The following is an 18,384-nucleotide window of genomic DNA, read 5'->3' as shown; positions in this document are numbered from 1 at the left end:
GTTCCTCGAAACCAATTTTATTTCTTCGCTTTTATTCTTAACTATTCCCCGTTCGCGACAAACTTTTAACTATGTTCGCTGGACGTGTACGGCCATTGGTGAAATTTGAACAAAAAATCCAGTTTATTTATCTTTAATGTTTCCGATTACCTGGATCGTTACGTTCAAAAAATTTACGAACGAAATACGAGGACACCTGATATATTACACAGAAATATTACGACACCTGATATTTTCAGGTTTTTCGATACTTTCGATAATGTCGAGAATCCGAAAGCTATTGTGTTCTCGAAGATACACGTTTTGATAGACGAAAAGGTTTATATTAATAATACTGTAGGAAGTATTGCAATACTTCAATGACACCATCATGTCACTAATAATTTTAGATTTGCTATTTTCAGTAGGTTTCTATCGAGAATGTTCATTTATCTAGTTTGCCTATACGTGCAACGAAAGAACATTTTTATAAATGGGGGTAGAATAAAAATAGCAAAAAATACTAAGAAATAAACACTTCCAGGAATCCCATATATTTTCAAGATCCCGCGCACCCCTAATTATTATAGACAAATACTCTCTTATTACTATGGTTTTGACTCACGAATCGAAGATTGCAATTTGCTACTGTTCAAAGAAAATTATTTCACTGTATTTCCCAGGAAAATCTTAACGTTAAGCAACTGCTCCGAAGACTTTAGAATAGGATGGTTCTTTTCTATGGACGGTTGAAATTTGTTCGATATCGCCTTCTAGGATAGATCCAGTATAAAAATGAATAACTCATGCACAATATGAACTCGATCGAATAACTGGAAAGCACAGAGCAGGAGTCTTGAAGTTTAACACGCGTCGGAACTCCCAGCTGTCGTGCAACATGTGTTCGTCAATTTTCTTCTTTTAGAGGGAGTATAAAACTAAAAAATTCTAACATGAAACGTTCAATGTTTTAAAAATATAATTTTTAGACTATTTCATAGTTTATGTTTTTAATTCATACTCTCGCCCATACAGTAACTCTATTTTTATCAAAAATCTCAAAAGATACTTCTCAAAATTTTTTATCACCTTTTACAATTAAAGGCATCAAATGGATCATATTAATTGTTTTTGATAGAAATCCAATCATCCCATGGAAAAAGCACTTAATTACTCATGAACTCACTTTTTGGTGAATAACTTCGCAGATGAAGTCATGATGCAAGTTAAAACATCTTTTATCCCACCCAATGTTCCGATATTCTTCAAGCTAACAACAAGACGTTTTGTAACTTTTCCTATAAACTTTGAAGGATAGTTTCACCTCATAAATACGAAAACGAGCTAAAATAAAAAGATACGTGACGTTGGGTGAATAAGAAAGGTGTCAATATACACGTTTTAAAATTTTAACATGAAATTATTTTCTAAGATTTATCACGATATTAAAAGTAACATAATTCACATTAACAATTGTTTCCGCAGTTATTTGTATTCGAATACAATGGTATCAAAAGGTACCTTTTAGTCGAGATGGGTGTGCATACAATCGCGATGGAAATAGTATATAATAAAAATCTCTTAGATCATCACCCTTAGGACATACATTCATAGTCATCCTTGGCACTTTTCGGGGTCTTTTTTATGTAAATTTTATTGTCAGAAATTACAGATTCTGGCCGGCGACGTCGTAGAATTTTCAAGAGTTGGGTAACAGAAACTATTAAGAGATATGTTCGATTACGCAATAAACGTGGGAATATTTGTTGGAACGTTCAAACGAAGCAACGCTTTTAAACTAATAATCCGATCTCGTGGGCGTCGTAAGCTCCTTGCGATTGTTTCCACAAGCGCGAAAACTAATGAACTTTATACTCTTTTCCGCTGACACGTTTTTCATCAAAGATTGGAAACGTGGGTTACGAATAAAAGAGTACAATTTTTAATTAACATTAGACGATTAAAGAAGATTATCGCCTTGAATCATTGAGGATTTATTTACGTTTAATTCTGAGACTTTCCAAGATTTTTCCGTTTGGAATAACCTTCGTTAAAAATGAAATATAAGTCATTAACTAAGGCAAAGTTTATCGATGGTAGACGAAATTAAATTGTAAAACCTTCTATACAGGGTGTCCCGTAAATAGTGTAGGAGCCGGAAATGTGGGGTAGCTGAGACGATTCTGAACAACAATTTCCTTTGCAAAAATGTCGGATGGAGCTTCGTTTTTGAATTATTAACGAAAAACACTGACGAATCACGGCGCGTGCCTGCCGCGCGCTCAGGGCCGTCCGAACTAAGAGAGCCACCGTGTCGGGTAGGTAGCAAGATGTGCATCGGAGATACGTCGAGGAACGAATACAAATAATTAAAAATACTACCACTGCAACTGTTACCTCTGCGGATTGGATAAATCAGCCAGCTAAATCGAATTTATTAATTATTTGTATTCGCTGTTTCCAAGGAAGAAGGAATAAAATGTGGGAAGATGCTCTCGGAATTTTTAGGAAATTAATTCTTCGCACCTGAGTGACGCTTCTCGCCAGAGTGTGTTAAAATTAAAATAAGAATTATTTTCAGAAAATTAAAATAAATACGGTAAGAACCATTTGTAATCGTTTGTTATTAAAAACTGTACTGGAAAAGCAGACTGGATTTGTGCGAACCGAAACATTTTTCGCATGCAAGGGGTTAATAGAGAATTAATTGAAATTCGCCTTACCCATTTACTTGCAAGTTGCAATAGGGCCAGTTAGTGCACCCCTGTCGATCATGGAAAGGTCGAAGACCCCAATAAAAATCAGCTGATGGGACGGCCCGGTCACTGCACCCGCTTCTTACCCCGAAAATGTAAAAGTGAAAAGTGCTAGTGACCGTACTGTAAAGTGTTTTCGGGGTAAGAAGCGAGTGCAGTGACCGGGTCGTCCCATCAGCTGATTTTTATTGGGGTCTTCGACCTTTCCATGATCGACAGGGGTGCACTAACTGGCCCTATTGCAACTTGCAAGTAAATGGGTAAGGCGAATTTCAATTAATTCTCTATTAACCCCTTGCATGCGAAAAATGTTTCGGTACGCACAAATCCAGTCTGCTTTTCCAGTACAGTTTTTAATAACAAACGATTACAAATGGTTCTTACCGTATTTATTTTAATTTTCTGAAAATAATTCTTATTTTAATTTTAACACACTCTGGCGAGAAGCGTCACTCAGGTGCGAAGAATTAATTTCCTAAAAATTCCGAGAGCATCTTCCCACATTTTATTTCTTCTTTCTTGGAAACAGCGAATACAAATAATTAATAAATTCGATTTATCTGACTGATTTATCCAATCCGCAGAGGTAACAGTTGCAGTGGTAGTATTTTTAATTATTTGTATTCGTTCCTCGACGTATCTCCGATGCACATCTTACTACCTACCCGACACGGTGGCTCTCTTAGTTCGGACGGCCCTGAGCGCGCGGCAGGCACGCGCCGTGATTCGTCAGTGTTTTTCGTTAATAATTCAAAAACGAAGCTCCATCCGACATTTTTGCAAAGGAAATTGTTGTTCAGAATCGTCTCAGCTACCCCACATTTCCGGCTCCTACACTATTTACGGGACACCCTGTATAGCCCTCAATGGCTTCTCGTAGTTTTCTTACGTGTCTGTCCACGAAAACCCAAACTCCTTAATGACTCCCTGTAGTTCTACTGCGAGTTCATCCACGAATACCAACCCCCTTATTGACTCCCCACAGTTTTGCTACGAGTACATTCACAACATCCAATCACCTAAACAGTTCCCTGTAGTTCTACTCCGGGTTCGTTCGTGATTAACAAATTCTAGTAAAACCTACAAACCTCGGCTTTGTACCCATCTCAGCCCTGGGCCTGGGCTCGTAACATCGCTAAAGTAGCAGAGCACGAAGATAAACGAATATCCGTTACAACAACGTCGTTAACTTTTGAGATTACTTCAACGACCGAGGGCACGCTTAAGGACCTCTTCTTAAAACTGAAGGGTTGTAGTAATTAGGTCTGCGATATATTCAACAGCCAAATTGTGGGTTCTTGCGATAGAGGAAACCTTATCAGGTGCATATCACGCTATCAATCAATCGATAAGATGAAAATTATCAACGATCCTCACTCGTATCGACAGAAGGGTAGAATTGGTCAAAATGTAATCTGATTACATTTACCATTATACGATTTCATATAATTGCAGGGTAAATAATCGTCCAATTGAGGTATAATCATAATTGTAAATTTTTGACACCTGAGAAAGCTATTTAATAACTGTAATTGTATCATACCAAATGTAATACCAGATTATATTTTATCCAACTGTGAATAAAAGATACTTCATTCATCCGAACTGTTCGAGTTACAGTTTTGTTTCGATTGCCATAAACTTTTATAGTCAACGAATTACCAAGGCAATTGCATGCAGAATTCGAAAACTGTTATGGTATTGGTTTCGATTCTCAAAACAGTTACGGAAACCGAAATGATGTGATAACTGTTGTCAGTGAAAAAGGTTCTAGCATATATCGGTTCCGGTTTCAATTCCAGCTTCCACTGCATCGGTTTTGTATTGATTCCAAATCGAAACAAATCCAATATTGACAAATTTTAACTACCTTGTTTCTGAATCTGAATTATTTCCTCTGTTTACTTCCAACCGTATCTCTATTTCTTTCTATATAAAAAATAAAAAATATCCCGCGAGGACAGCATTTTGGAGTTAGAAACACGAGTCGATTAGACGCGACGAGACTGCTAAAGACCATACCAAATGTAAAACTGTAGAAATGTTAAGAACGATAGAAACAACGTTGAACTAAGTGTGTCGATTTTAATGGAAACTATTTTGTTCTTTTCTTAACATTTTGCAAGATTTTGTTGAATACACCACGTATAATAAATGATTTTAGGTTTCAAGAAGTGGCACAGAGTCTTTTCATCGAGCACTAATCGCGTTATCCTCGAGTAATTGAACCCTTCATCCCCCTCCCTCGCCTCTCTCTTTCTAGTTCACTCCTCCTCTCCTTTTCGCATCTGTTTCCCTCGATATCGTATCTTTAGCTATCGTTCCTAAATAATAGTAGACATTGTTGTATTTGAAAAGCTTGCAAGCACCACTTTCAACGAACTCGTCCATTGGAAAATCTGACGCTTAAAATGTTTATTCCATTCTGGTATTTCGGGCAATGCATTCCGATTCATCGACTCTTCAAAAAATACTTTAATATCTCGGCAAAAATATCGTGTGAAATCGGATTCCCTTTTTTGACAGAGTTGGGCAAATTTTATTCACAATTAACAAATGAAAATCGCAGATCTAAATCTAGCTTGTTACTTCTGCTTCGCTCGCTTTAAGGGGGTAGTCTCATGTGAGACCTTAAAAAAATCAATTTCTTTTTATTTCATTTTTTGAAAGTATATATATTTAAGAGATAAATGTCAAGTATTGTAGATTATAGAACATTTTTTGTATAATCCTCATGGTAATTACGGAATTCTATATGAAACTGGGATTGATTAGTATGATCTTGCAGATTTTAAATGCGTTTCTCTCGAAATGTTACTTTTTAACTGTTGTAGATAAAATCTCAAAAACTATACGTTCGATTGCTGTGAAATTTTTACACGTCGTTTCATATACTAATAGCTCTCGCTCGTACCAAAATTATATTTTTATAACGAGTTTATCATATTTTTTTTATTAAAAAGTTGCGAAAGAAACGACAAAATTTTGCAATTTTTACTTCACGCTTCCACCGTTTTGTCAATTTGCAACATAAATTAATTATTTTGCTACGGGCGATAACAGGAAACCTACCGAATAGAAATCTTTTTGATTTTTGTTATTTAGTCTACCTTGAGAGCTGCAATCACCAAACGCCAGTGTTTAAACACATGTTTACTGCGGACGTGATAACAACATCAAAAATTAATAAAAATTAATACAAAAATTATTCTGTATTCCCAAAGGATAGCTAAGTAAACTGCGAAAATGAATCGTAACTTCAGATGTAACATTTCCTTAAAAAAAATTACGAAAAATGATTCAATTTTCTATCATTCACATGAGACTACCCCCTTAATATTAGTTGAGAAAGTCCGTTTACGAATGAATCCGAAATTTTCATTCGTTAAACGCGAATTTTTGCTCGACTCTCTAAACGAAAATTGATTTCTTCGTAAATATAGAATAGTTTGGAAGTGACGACAAATGTAACTAGCATGATGATTGATTCAGGCATCGGGCGTCATAGTGTCTCGTACGTGAATTTCGTGAGAGTAATTGGACGTCGAACAAAGTTTTTTTAGCGAGCACTGACGAAACCGTAAAAAATCTTGTTTATTTTCTCTACCTCGAAACCACAAGACCTCCTTAAAGTGTGTTACTGTGTTGTTTGTCACTGTAAAAGAAACACACCGGTGGGAACCGATTACACTGATAATCCTCGAAACCTATCTTCTGGAAAGTGGACAAGCCTTGTGTAATCCTACGGAAGCGAAAGACTGCATCGATCGGCATTCCTAAGGTCTGAGCATTATGGGGGTTTATGCGGTCGACCTAATGGTATTATCAACCCTTAATACCGGGTCGCTGTGAGGTCACTGACCACGCAGGCGCTGGTATATTTTTAAATCCACTTCGCTGCTCCTAATTAAGGCCGTTTCATTCAGGAAAATTAAAACGATCGCGCGCTAAAAATGGCGCGAGCCCACGTACGCCGGGGGGTTACGTCAGTTCATTGTTGCAAAGGTAGTTCACTGGCATCGTTCACGTGTTATCTATTACTAGGGGCGAGGTCACATTACCGTCGCGTTTAAACAAACTTTGTAAAGCGGGCCCTACACTATGATACTTACCTCGAGACATGCCTCGCGACAAGAAATACGTTCGAGATATTTTGATTGCTATCGTGAGGCGAAACGAAGCGGTTCGAGTACTGTTACCTATTCGCAAACAGTCTCTTGCACAACTCTGAAGTAGCGAATAGGAATGCCAGAATCTTTCAAAACGAAAAGGAATTGCAATTGGCGCGGCAATTGTTTTCTGTTTGAAAGAAAAAGAAAGGGCACAAAAAAGAATGAGATCAAAAAAATTGTTAATTGATGAAAAAAAAAGATTTTCTCGCGTACAACGTGTACCGGAATTGCGACGGAGTGATCCCAAAGATTTATTTAGCTATTTGCATATGAACGAAGAAAAAGATTTCATTTTAAATTTAATTCCATCATACATACTATTATACAGGGTGTTCGGCCAACCCTGGGAAAAATTTTAATAGAGGATTCTAGAGGGCAAAATAAGACGAAAATCAAGAATACCAATTTGTTGATGGAGGCTTCGTTAAAAAGTTATTAACAATTAAATTCACAAATTTCAAATCGTTCTGGAAAAATTATTTTCGGTTGCAGGGGTCAATTACAATCATTTTTGGTGAATACACATACTTCCGAAATCCTACTCACTTTCGAGAAAAAAATTCGAGTAAGTACTGAAAGCTTTGGGTGAAAAAAAAGACTTTCGAATCGTCTTGGAAAAATTATTTTTAGTTGCAAGGGTCAATTGCAAGCATTTTTGGTCAACAAACATACCCCCGAAATCCTACTCAGTTTCGAGAAAAAAATTCCTTACCGAAAATATAATTTCTGGCCAGAAATGTCTGCCCGAATTTTCATGCGAATCTTTAAAACGTCATAACTTCTGAACAGATTGGACGATTTTAATGTTTAAAAAAGCAAACTACGCGTATTTTGATGGGGAATATGTACAAATCGCAAAAATATTCGAAAAGTTGGTCCTTGACCCCGCAAAATGAGAAAACCCCCATAAAAATGGTCCAATTTTCAAATAGCCATAACTCCTACAATTGTGAATATATTTCAATGAAACTTTTTTCTGAAGTAGAGCTCATGGGTACCTACAAAAGAGTATTAGACAACTTTTCTGCAGGATGTCAAACAAAGTTAATAAAAATGAAAAAGGAATTTTTAAGAAAAATCGACAGGGGGTAGGTGCCTAAATTTTTCGACAAAAAAAAAATTTTTATTTGATTCTAAAAAAATTATTTTCGGTTCCGGGGATCAATTGCAATCATTTTTGGTGAATAGACATACCCCCGAAATCCTAACCACTTCCTAGAAAAAAATTTGAGGTGTGAAATTTTTCGACGGGGAAAAAAAATTTCAAATCGTTTTGGAAAAATTATTTTCGGTTGCGGGGGTCAATTACAATCATTTTTGGTGAATAGACATACCCTCGAAATCTTGCGCATTTTCAAGAAAAAAATTCAGTACGGTCGGAACTTTAAACTTTAATAACTGTTTAACGAAGCCTTCATCAACAAATTGGTATTCTTGATTTTCGTCTTATTTTGGCCTCTAGAATCCTCTGTTAAAATTTTTCCCAAGGGTGGCCGAACACTCTGTATAAGAGTACATACTATTATATGAGGCTTTGAAAGATAATTATTTAAAGGTAAGTAATGACATTTTAAAGAATTTTGTACTTAACTAATTCTTATTGAAATATAAATGTAGAAAATGCTTACACGTATAGTCATAATACATATTAATCAATATTTTTTATGGATGAAAATTGTCAAGAAATTAAAAATTATTTAACGAACTATTTCTCGATGTCACGTTTCGTAAACTTTCATACAGTTTTTAATTCAATTTTAATTCAATACAAAACATAGTTTCTCGTGCAGCATTATTAAGGACATCGTAGCAAAATAAACTAAAAAATTTAATTGGGAAATGGAAAGTTGGGATCACAAGCCAGGCGTTTATGGAGTAGATGGATCGATTTTAATTATGGAAACGGCCCAAGTTGACTGTCGAACGTAGAAAAGGACAGCGAGTAAAAGAGGAAGGATTCCTTTCCAGTTGTCGAGCTTTGTGGTGTGTCAAGAGAAGTCTCCCCTCAGTGGTGGGGATGAGCACCGAGCATTTATACCGTAGATTAATTCGGACATATATCCAACGTTCGCTACTCTTTGTATGGAACGAAGTTACAAAATCATTTCAAATAGTCTCGAGCCCATCGTTTGTCGCGAGACGCATCTCGAGGAAAGTCTCATCGTGTAGAGGCTGCTTTACACCCAAGGATAGACGCATTATGATCTTTTGCAAACGATATGAATGAATTCGATACGCGGAGTAACAAAGTGACTATTTACGACTGACAAGAGTCCAACTGCATCTTGATAAATACGCTCAAGAGGAGTTAGGTTATCGACCGCTCTATACATGGTACATATTGTACATGTTATACGCGTTTATTCTAGCAAGTAACGAAAATGGAAAGATCACCATTTGTAAATCATAACGAAAAAATGGTGCTTATTAAGTAAAATTTTAATTTTACAAAAATTAACTTATTCTTACTTATTATATAGATAACATTTATGGAAATTAAACAGTAGAATTTTTATTATCAAGCAATGTATTAACTAAAGAAGATGAAAACAATTGCTTTTAAATAAATAAGTATTGTGATAAATAAATGAACATCTTTTTGTTTCAATTTTGACATTTTGACTAGTTTATTAGACAGAGAAAGTGTCAATCTTTTGGCTTCATCGATTGAAAATAATTGCCATTTTTCTTGTATTATATACATATATGACCACACATTTTCTCTCTTTTTGAAACGTGAAAGACGACATTTGAAAACACGAGACGAGTTGTATAAAAATGAACATGCCAACACTGAAGCAACGTTCACCTTACGAATCATTAATGTGAAAAAATGTTTAAACCACAATAGAAGACTATTTGAACATTTCTTACAGCGCGAGTGTCGCGCAACATCCATAATGTGCACCAAAGTAAGTAAATTTTAAAGTTTGATAAGATCTGGCATAAATCGTTCGCCGGTCTGTTCCACGAGTCCGCAACCTGTGAACGCCTTTCGAAACTTCCGTTAAAAATACGATGACGTTAACGTGTCCCGGCGTCGTTCGTCGGCAGGATACTTGAAATGGAAAGTAAAGGCAGGAATTCCCAAGTACGTTGGTCGATGGAAAGAAACTGTTTTCTACACGGTGGAGGCATTTGGCCAGACCAGACGAATAACGTTAAGGTTCACGTACACCGAGCGATGGCGATCTTAACGCGGAGGTGGCGTGCGCCTTATCTATCACGACGTCTAGCTACGAAGGTCTTCGATCCAGCGAGAAGGACTCGAGTTTCCAGCCATTTTTACCTGCCTGCTTCTGCGTACCCGCATTATTGCCAAGGTTACCAGTGCCGCCGGTAATCTCTGACTTTTCCGAATGTAAAGCTCACGCAAGTACGTAGAATAATTCGAAGAAGGTAGCAGCTTGTTACCACGAACGACCAAGAGGATTCTCGAAAGTCGCTTTCCAGATTGGTCAATTTTCGCGGTAAGTGGTCGACACCTGGGTGTCCGTGCAAGGCCGAGCGCTAACTCGTTCCTCGCGAGGCTCCGGGTTCGCGTCTGACCGTTTACTAGCACGCGAGAACGTTTATGAAATTTTAAAAAACGAGGAAGTCCAGACTTCTAACGATATCCTCGATAACCTAGCGATTCGTTGCAATCATTAATGAGCCCAGGATTGTTATTAAGGTCGCAGTCGACTGGGCCGTGATAAGGTCTAAAAATTCCAAGGCTTTGGTTGTCGTTTACCGACACGCGAGTCTACCACGGGTCCACGATTCGATTTGCCAGCCGTGGTTCGCGATCGAACGGTTCTGGGCGTGGTACGTCTCAAAAACGGTCACTTATCGACGATGCAAAATGAGCCAAGTTAAGGAATTTTGGGATCGAAATATTTGTATTGGATCATAAAAGTTTCCGTGCTTCTTGCTATACCTGACTTTAATGCCATGCGACTAAAACAGTGGTCCTTATGAGACCGTAGCTAGATTCTGGGGGTCCATGAACTGGGGGGTTGAAAACAGTTGAAGAGGTTGAATTATGAACAATTTTTATTTTGAATAATTGTTACACAGAACCGATATTTTCCACTATATCAATATCTGTTTCGGTTCTACATCCGTTTCAAAACAATTGTATTTAAAGAAATATTATTTTTAGGATTAAAATTTATTGTATCTCTTTCTCGTTTTACAATAAATGATAATCAAATTCGTAATTACTAAATAAATTAATAAGTGCTATTTTCTTTTTTCGACTACACAAAAGTACAAAGTACCGCACTTTATGCATTAATTTTTTCAAAAACAATAATAGTATAAACAAAACCTAAAATAACGTCGACGTGAGAATTAAGTAACAGAGAATAGCACAGAACCGAACTTCAATGAAGTTCTTTCAGGATGACACGATAATATGTACCTGAATCTAAAGACGACTCGAACAGTGGGTATTGTACATTCGAAAACGTTTTAACGACCCAATTCAACTTCAGTTTCTGGAATCCGACTCGATTCGAATCCCGGAAAACCCGGACGCTCTCAGAGATTATAATCCTCGTTCCCCTGAGTCTGGAGTTCACTCGCCGGGAATAGAAGCACTGGATAGATCCTGAAAGAATTGCCTGGGGAAGCAATCTCCATTCGTTCGTCGAATGATTTCATCGATCTGTGCTGTCGAAATCGACGGGGATCTCGGGTAATCGAGCGAAGAAGCCTTTCGAATCGCCGAAATCACATTCATGAGGAACGAATTTGCGGTCCGCGGTAATCGAATATCGGAACTGTGGGAATATCGCTGTCGTATCATTGTTTTCAGTCTCCGATGGGACGCGCATGAGAGGATCGTAAATCAGAGGAGCGACGGGAGCTAAATGGATTCGAGAAATTCCAGTCGGCGAGGCACGAATGTTGGCCATACTAACTGTACCAAGCATCCGGGCTATCCGATCCTCGAACCACCGGCCGTGAATACTGCTCCTTGGCAGGCTTCCTGACAGGGACACTTTTTTCAGTTTCGTTTTTGGCGGGCTACGCCAACTCTGCTTGCTGACCTACTGAACTACGGAGGATGGTGGTGATTTCTGAAGGTGACCGGGAAATTGCTGCGCAGAGACACATCTTGGGACGGGTCTAGTCTGTGACGACACTTCCCGCACTGGGCAACAGAGGGATACGCTCAAATTGTACCTCTCTCGCAAGTACTCGATCGATCACGTACAGGGTGTTCCGCATTTTTCCGTACACACGTCAGCAGTGTGTTCTAGATGTAAATCTAAGACTAAAATGTTATATAACAAAAAATCCATAAATGCTTTGTAAAGAAATTATAACAAAAATATAAAGAATATATAAAAAGAATTTATAATAAAATAAAATCAATCTTTTGTAAGCACACGATATCGTGAGTTTACTGAACATAAACTTGAACAATAGTTAAAAATTTTAAAAAGTTATCATCGAAGAAAGAATACTTCAGCATCCAAGGTAAATGATATAAAATAAATATAAATATAAAAGAATAGAATAAATTAAGCTAATCAAGTTATGTGGTTCATCCTGAACAGCAACAAGAGTATCCAAACGAGGTTGAGAACCGTCAAAGAAGTCTACTTCGTTATAAAAAAGGACATTTAATTATTCATAGTGAATATTTTCGGTGATTCTACGGACGAAAATAAGATAAAAAGTAAGAGTGACACAATTATTCAACGGAACGTCAGGATATGGGATTTGTCTTCGTTGTCAATAAAGTCTGTGAAGTTTAGTCGACAATTTGGGGTTTCGAAAGCCGCGAAATGTGTTCATGGACAAACTAACTTACCAAAGCCCAAATGTATATGCTTTGGAACCTCGTGAACTTAATGTTCGCTTGGAATTGTACTGCTGGATTCAAATAATATAAACAAAACAATTAAGCCATTAACACTTTGACTGCCACGTTACCCATGTATGGGTGACAGAACTTTTAACAATGGAACCAAAAGAATTAATTCTCAAGTTGAAATATTAAAGAAAATAAATTTGAATAGGCTTCATAAATTTTAATGAAGTTACGAAAGTAAGTACTACGACAAGTTTTAAGTTATGTAGTTTACAATTGTCTAAAATCAAAGTTTTGGACTCGTAAACAATTTTACGGTTTTAGACTGGCAGTCAACGTGTTAACTAAAACGATATTTAAATTCTGTATTATTTTCCTCGAAAGAAAGGTATCGAATTTCTAATAGGGATTCAAACCAGAGAGAGTCTCTTCCTAATGGGGAGTGAGCTAAGTTAGCTTGTGTATGTGGTGGGGTATAGAAATCAATACGTATTCAGAGTTTCTAGTCGTAAATCATCGGCATACGGGCGTTCAGAGTAACTCTTATTCAAGATTAAACTGACTTCGACCGAAGGGACGAATACGATTAAATCTTGACGTAGTTCTTGACATTATTAGAGGTAGTGACATAGGGTACCAGTACGTCATCCGTGATATCCGAGAGTTAGGTCACGAACCACTATTACGTCGAATGATGCAAATGAGGGTTAATATTTTGCAGATTTACCTGGTCGCTAAAAGATATTACAAATTGGGTATAATTCGTTGATCGCGATGTAACGTCAGAAAAAAAAGCTGAAGGACCCAATAAGGTCTGAAGTATCGTGCTTACGCGAAAATAAGGCTAGATTATGTTGGCATACCGCGATTATCTGTTTTATTCGGTCTCGGTGTAGTCATTATACAATTTCATATAATTACAAGCTAATTACCATCTAATTGCGATGTAATCATAGTTGTGAATTTTTGAAACCTGAAAAAGCTATCTAATAACTGTAATTTTATCATACCAAGTGTAATACCAGATTATATTTTATCTAACTCTGAATAACAGATATTTCATCCATCCAAACTGTACGAATTATAGAGTCTCGTTTCGATTGCCATAAACTTTTATATTCAACGAATTACCCAGGCAATTGCAGGCAGGGTTCCAAACCTGTTGTGGTATGGGTTTGGGTTCCCAAAACAGTTATGGAAACCGCAATGATGTGATAGCTGTCGTCAGTGAAAAAGGCTCTAACATATATCGGTTCCGGTTTCAGTTCTAGCTTCTACTATCGATTTTATGTTGATTCCAAATCGAAACTAATCCAGTATCGACAAATTTTAACTACCTTGTTTCTGAATCTGAATTATTTCTTTCGTTTACTTCCAACGTGATGCGAAAGAACACTTATCACGATATGAAAAGTTCACAAGTACGAAAAATGGATTTTATATTGAAATAATTACTTGTAAAATCTAAATTTATTTTCCTTGAAGACTAGTAAAAACCCATAAGAATTGCAGAGCCACTTTTTAACGACCTGTATATCAGCCACTAAAAGTTGTAACAGTTTAAAATTGAAGTAGCCTTTCGAGAAGACGATGCACAAAGTTAATATGATTCATTTTTATACATCGATGCAACTAAAACATGCAACTACTTCCTTTGTTTAAATGGAACTCTATAATTTTTACTATACTATTCGATGCAGTTTTTTAATCTGTACCAAAAACTATTAAGATACTTATAACCTTCACTTAATAGTACATTGAATGATGCAAATGGGTGTTAATAATTTATAGAATTACGTGATTGCCAAAAGACGTTTCAAATTGGGTGCAATTCGTTGATCGTGTGTTCAAAAAGTTTGTGTCACGACTTTTTCCCTCTTACGCCAATTGCAGCTCTTTCTTACCCTAGTAAAGCTAGACTTGCGAAGATGAAACCAATAGATTCTCCATCGCGACAATGCATCGTCGCAAACAGCATTCGCCATTCGTGAGTTCCTTGCAAAATGTAATATTACCTTTCTCGATCATCCGCCCTATTCCCTAAACCTATCTCCACAGGACTTCTTTCTATTCTAAAAAATAAAAAATATCCCGCGAGGACAGCATTTTGGAATTAGAAACACGAGTCGATTAGACGCGACGAGACTGCTAAAGACCATACCAAATGTAAAACTGTAGAAATGTTAAACGATAGAAACAACGTTGAACTAAGTGTGTCGATTTTAATGGGAACTACTTTGTTCTTTTCTTAATATTTTGCAAGATTTTGTTGAATACACCAAGTATAATAAATGACTTTAGGCTTCAAGAAGTGGCACAGAGTCTTTTCATCGAGCACTGATCGCGTTATCCTCGAGTAATTGAACCCTCCTTCGCTCCTCTCTTTCTAGTTCACTCCTCCTCTCCTTTTCGCATCTATTTCCTGGTATATCGTATCTTTAGCTACTGCCTCTAGATAACAGTAGACATCGTTGTATTTGAAAAGCTTGCAAGCACCATTTTCAACGAACCGGTTCTCTTTCCGATGCAGAGGAGCGATTACAAAGGAACTCGTCCATTGGAAAATCTGACGCTTAAAATGTTTATTCCATTCTGGTATTTCGGGCAAGCATTCCGATTCATCGACTCTTTAAAAAATACTTTGATATCTTGGCAAAAATAACGCGTTCAATTGGATTCCCTTTTTTGGCAGAGTTGGGCAAACTTTGTTCACGATTAATAAATAAAAATTGCAGATCCAAGTCGAGCTTTTTATCGCAGCTTCGCTCGCTTTGATATTAGTTTAAAAAGAATGATCGCCAATCCGGAAATTAAAACAATTCTGAAATCTTTTAGTTATACAGGGGATATGTAAATATGTATTAAGCAATAATTCTTATTGTTAATATTCACGTTTCCTAAATATCCATAACATATCTAAAATCCCTATCCTGTGTTAGAACGCCTCGATGGTGGGGATGAACACCGAGCATTCATGTTGTAGATCCGTTGGAGCATATATCGAACGTTCATTGTACTGGGTACTGAATATTCAAGTACTCACGATTTTATGATGAAGATGTTGGAGTTCCCTTTCGGTGACCCTTCTCCGCGACAATTCGCGCTGTTCTCGTCTGTACTGGCTGTACTTGTAGAAAAGGTACATGCCAGGAAGTGCTAAGACGACCAGCGGCCTCATCAAGCCAGCTCGCCCGCTGCCTCCACGAACTCGAGGCTCTGGTGGCTCATCCAGGTCCTCCAGTTGGGCAGCAGCCTCGGCCACAGCCGGTACAGCTGGCATGATCGATCACCTGTATATGATCAGTATCATTCGAAACTGTACAGGAAATAAGTGACAAAATCTTTAATATACAAATTTCTAATCCCTACTGAACGAAATCCATTTTAATGCATCTATAAGACCGGTCTGTGAAGAATAACATTAATTAGTAACTTGAGTTGGAAATTGTTATTGTACGTGCGACAGAAGAAAGATCGTTTGGATATTGACTAATTAATGACATTGCATCTGATTGTTACGACGTTAGACAATGGTTTGCACCGGTATATTGTGCTCCATGGAGGATATTGAAACGCTACGGCTACTGTTCCAATTAGACGGGACGCGTTCCACACAGAGACGTGGCATCCAAGTCTCGTAAAGGATCACTTCTTCGATACAATTAACCCTCGTCCTGCTACCTGTTATTGTTGTCGAAGTTGCAACTGATATACAGGGTATTTCAAAACAGCGGGACAAACTGAAACGTGCGAAAGGCTACGATATCGGGATTATAAGCAGTTAAAATCGGCGCGTGTATGCGCAGGCGCTCGATCAGGAGATTTGAAGAATTGCATCAGGAATTTAACCGTTTAAATCTCGAGAACGACGCATCCGATTATAAAATAGTAAAAGACTTTTCGATTTCTCTTCTCTCGATGAATTTATATGTTCCGTTTTGTAAACAATATTCGATATAGCATCGAAAAAACAAGGAATTTTCGTATTTCTATAAATCATACAATAGCCTTATGACTTCTTATTGTCATAATTACGAACCGATATAGTCAGAGTTGTTGACCTGCTCTTTGTACAGAAATTAATAAATCATATTATTACTCTTTCGATATTCTACAGAGATACATTTACACATATGTAATTAATAGGTCTCCTTTCCTGTATTTAAACGTCTTGTCATTTTTGCAATATGTGCAATACGTTTTCTTTTCTGACTTCTTTATTTGTTTCATTATCTTTTCTTACAGTTTTGTTAAAATTGTTACACACTCGACTATTTTATGCACATATTGAATATATGTTTTTACATATATCTTTTATTAGATTAAAAAATATTTCGAGACAATATCAATATTGTAACTCGGCATAAAATCTTGTTCCAAAACGAGGACACCGAAACTTTTACTGTGGATCAAATTGCCCTTCGTCCGAGGGTTGAACTGCACAAGACATAGTGTATCGTTCAAACTATCGCTCCTTAAATCCCTGGAACTGCAATACCATATAACAAAGCAAATAGCTTGCCAAGCTGACTTGCACAGTTATTCTTCGACCCCGGACGAGAGAAACGATATTCCGTGCAATGATTCGACATTTTCAACTTTTCCAGGCTTTTTTCGAAGCGTAGATAGGACTAATACAGAGGATCTGAAAAGGCCGGATAACCGTTTGCTCGTTCGCGCGAAGAATTTCAGTTTTCTGATAGAGTTCAGTAAGCGAACGACGAATTTTAGGTCACCAAGAGACGACTGGGTATTGGATTTCCATCAAATCATTCTTTTTTTTTCACAATTCCTCGTCTGTGCGAGCGAATCGTCGAACAAGGCGTAGATGTATATCGCGCGCGACTTTACTTCCTCATTTTTCGATATTTATAATCCTCGTTAATGTCGCGCGAGAACATCTGCGACGAAATAGCTTTCCGTTGCAGATGACTGCGACGAAAAGGTACCGTTGGCCAATTATTTCAGCCCCGGAATATTTCTGTGCGAGCTCCGCCGCCCATAAACCAACGATATCGACGAGATCTTCCGGCCCAAATGAGTACGAACCTCCGTACAACGAGCACTATCTTCGCGAACGACCTACTGGAAAATGTATCTGGGAACACCGATAGAGATGATATCAACAGCAGGACTGTGACACAGGTTCGCCTCGTTCGGAGACCTCCCGCAGAAACCTGTTTGTTATCAAAGTACTCAACAATCTCCGCTGAAAACTTATTCTGCACCACTCGCTGCGATCAAAGCTGAGACGAACAGGCCTGATGCTCTTTGATTTTCCAGAGAATGGGAATCTAATAACAAAAAGGTCTGGATCTGTCTGTCATGACCTTTTCCATTATAAAAGAACCTAAAATTCGCTATTCGGTGAAACAAATCTGAGGAGGGCAGGTCTACCCTTTAAGTGTTTGGTTTCTCAGGGAACAGGAATGTAATAACGAGAGGACCTGTCTTCATTTTATAGGTTTAAGCGAACGCTAAATCTATTCTCAGTATGACACAAAGTCGATCATATCCAAGGATCGAGGAATGTAAAAGCTTAGCCCATCCGAGCTAAGGACACTCAATAAGGATTCTGCCTTTCAATACGAATCAAACATGAAAAGGATAAGGTCTCTTTATCTCTTTAATTCGTGGCTTCTCAGCTAGAGGGAATCTAATAACGAGGTCT

At 37.5% G+C, this 18,384-nt stretch overlaps 1 protein-coding gene across 2 annotated transcripts in view; it reads right to left on the bottom strand.

The window, feature by feature from the left end:
* Positions 1-18,384, bottom strand: part of LOC143351724 (uncharacterized) — an 88,460-nt gene that overhangs the window by 63,834 nt on the left and 6,242 nt on the right. For both annotated transcript variants that reach the window (XR_013081802.1, XM_076783553.1), the window contains exon 2: positions 15,757-16,003. Coding sequence is in view for 1 of the 2 variants with exons in the window: in XM_076783553.1 (XP_076639668.1) it covers positions 15,757-15,993 (237 nt within the window). In the remaining variant the exon portion in view is untranslated. The remainder of the gene's footprint in view (positions 1-15,756; positions 16,004-18,384) is intronic.

This window comes from Colletes latitarsis, chromosome 2, assembly GCF_051014445.1.
Source record: "Colletes latitarsis isolate SP2378_abdomen chromosome 2, iyColLati1, whole genome shotgun sequence".
Taxonomy (NCBI): domain Eukaryota; kingdom Metazoa; phylum Arthropoda; class Insecta; order Hymenoptera; family Colletidae; genus Colletes; species Colletes latitarsis.
The sequence above is the reverse complement of the archived record's forward strand: the minus strand, read 5'-3'. Positions and strand labels throughout refer to the sequence as shown.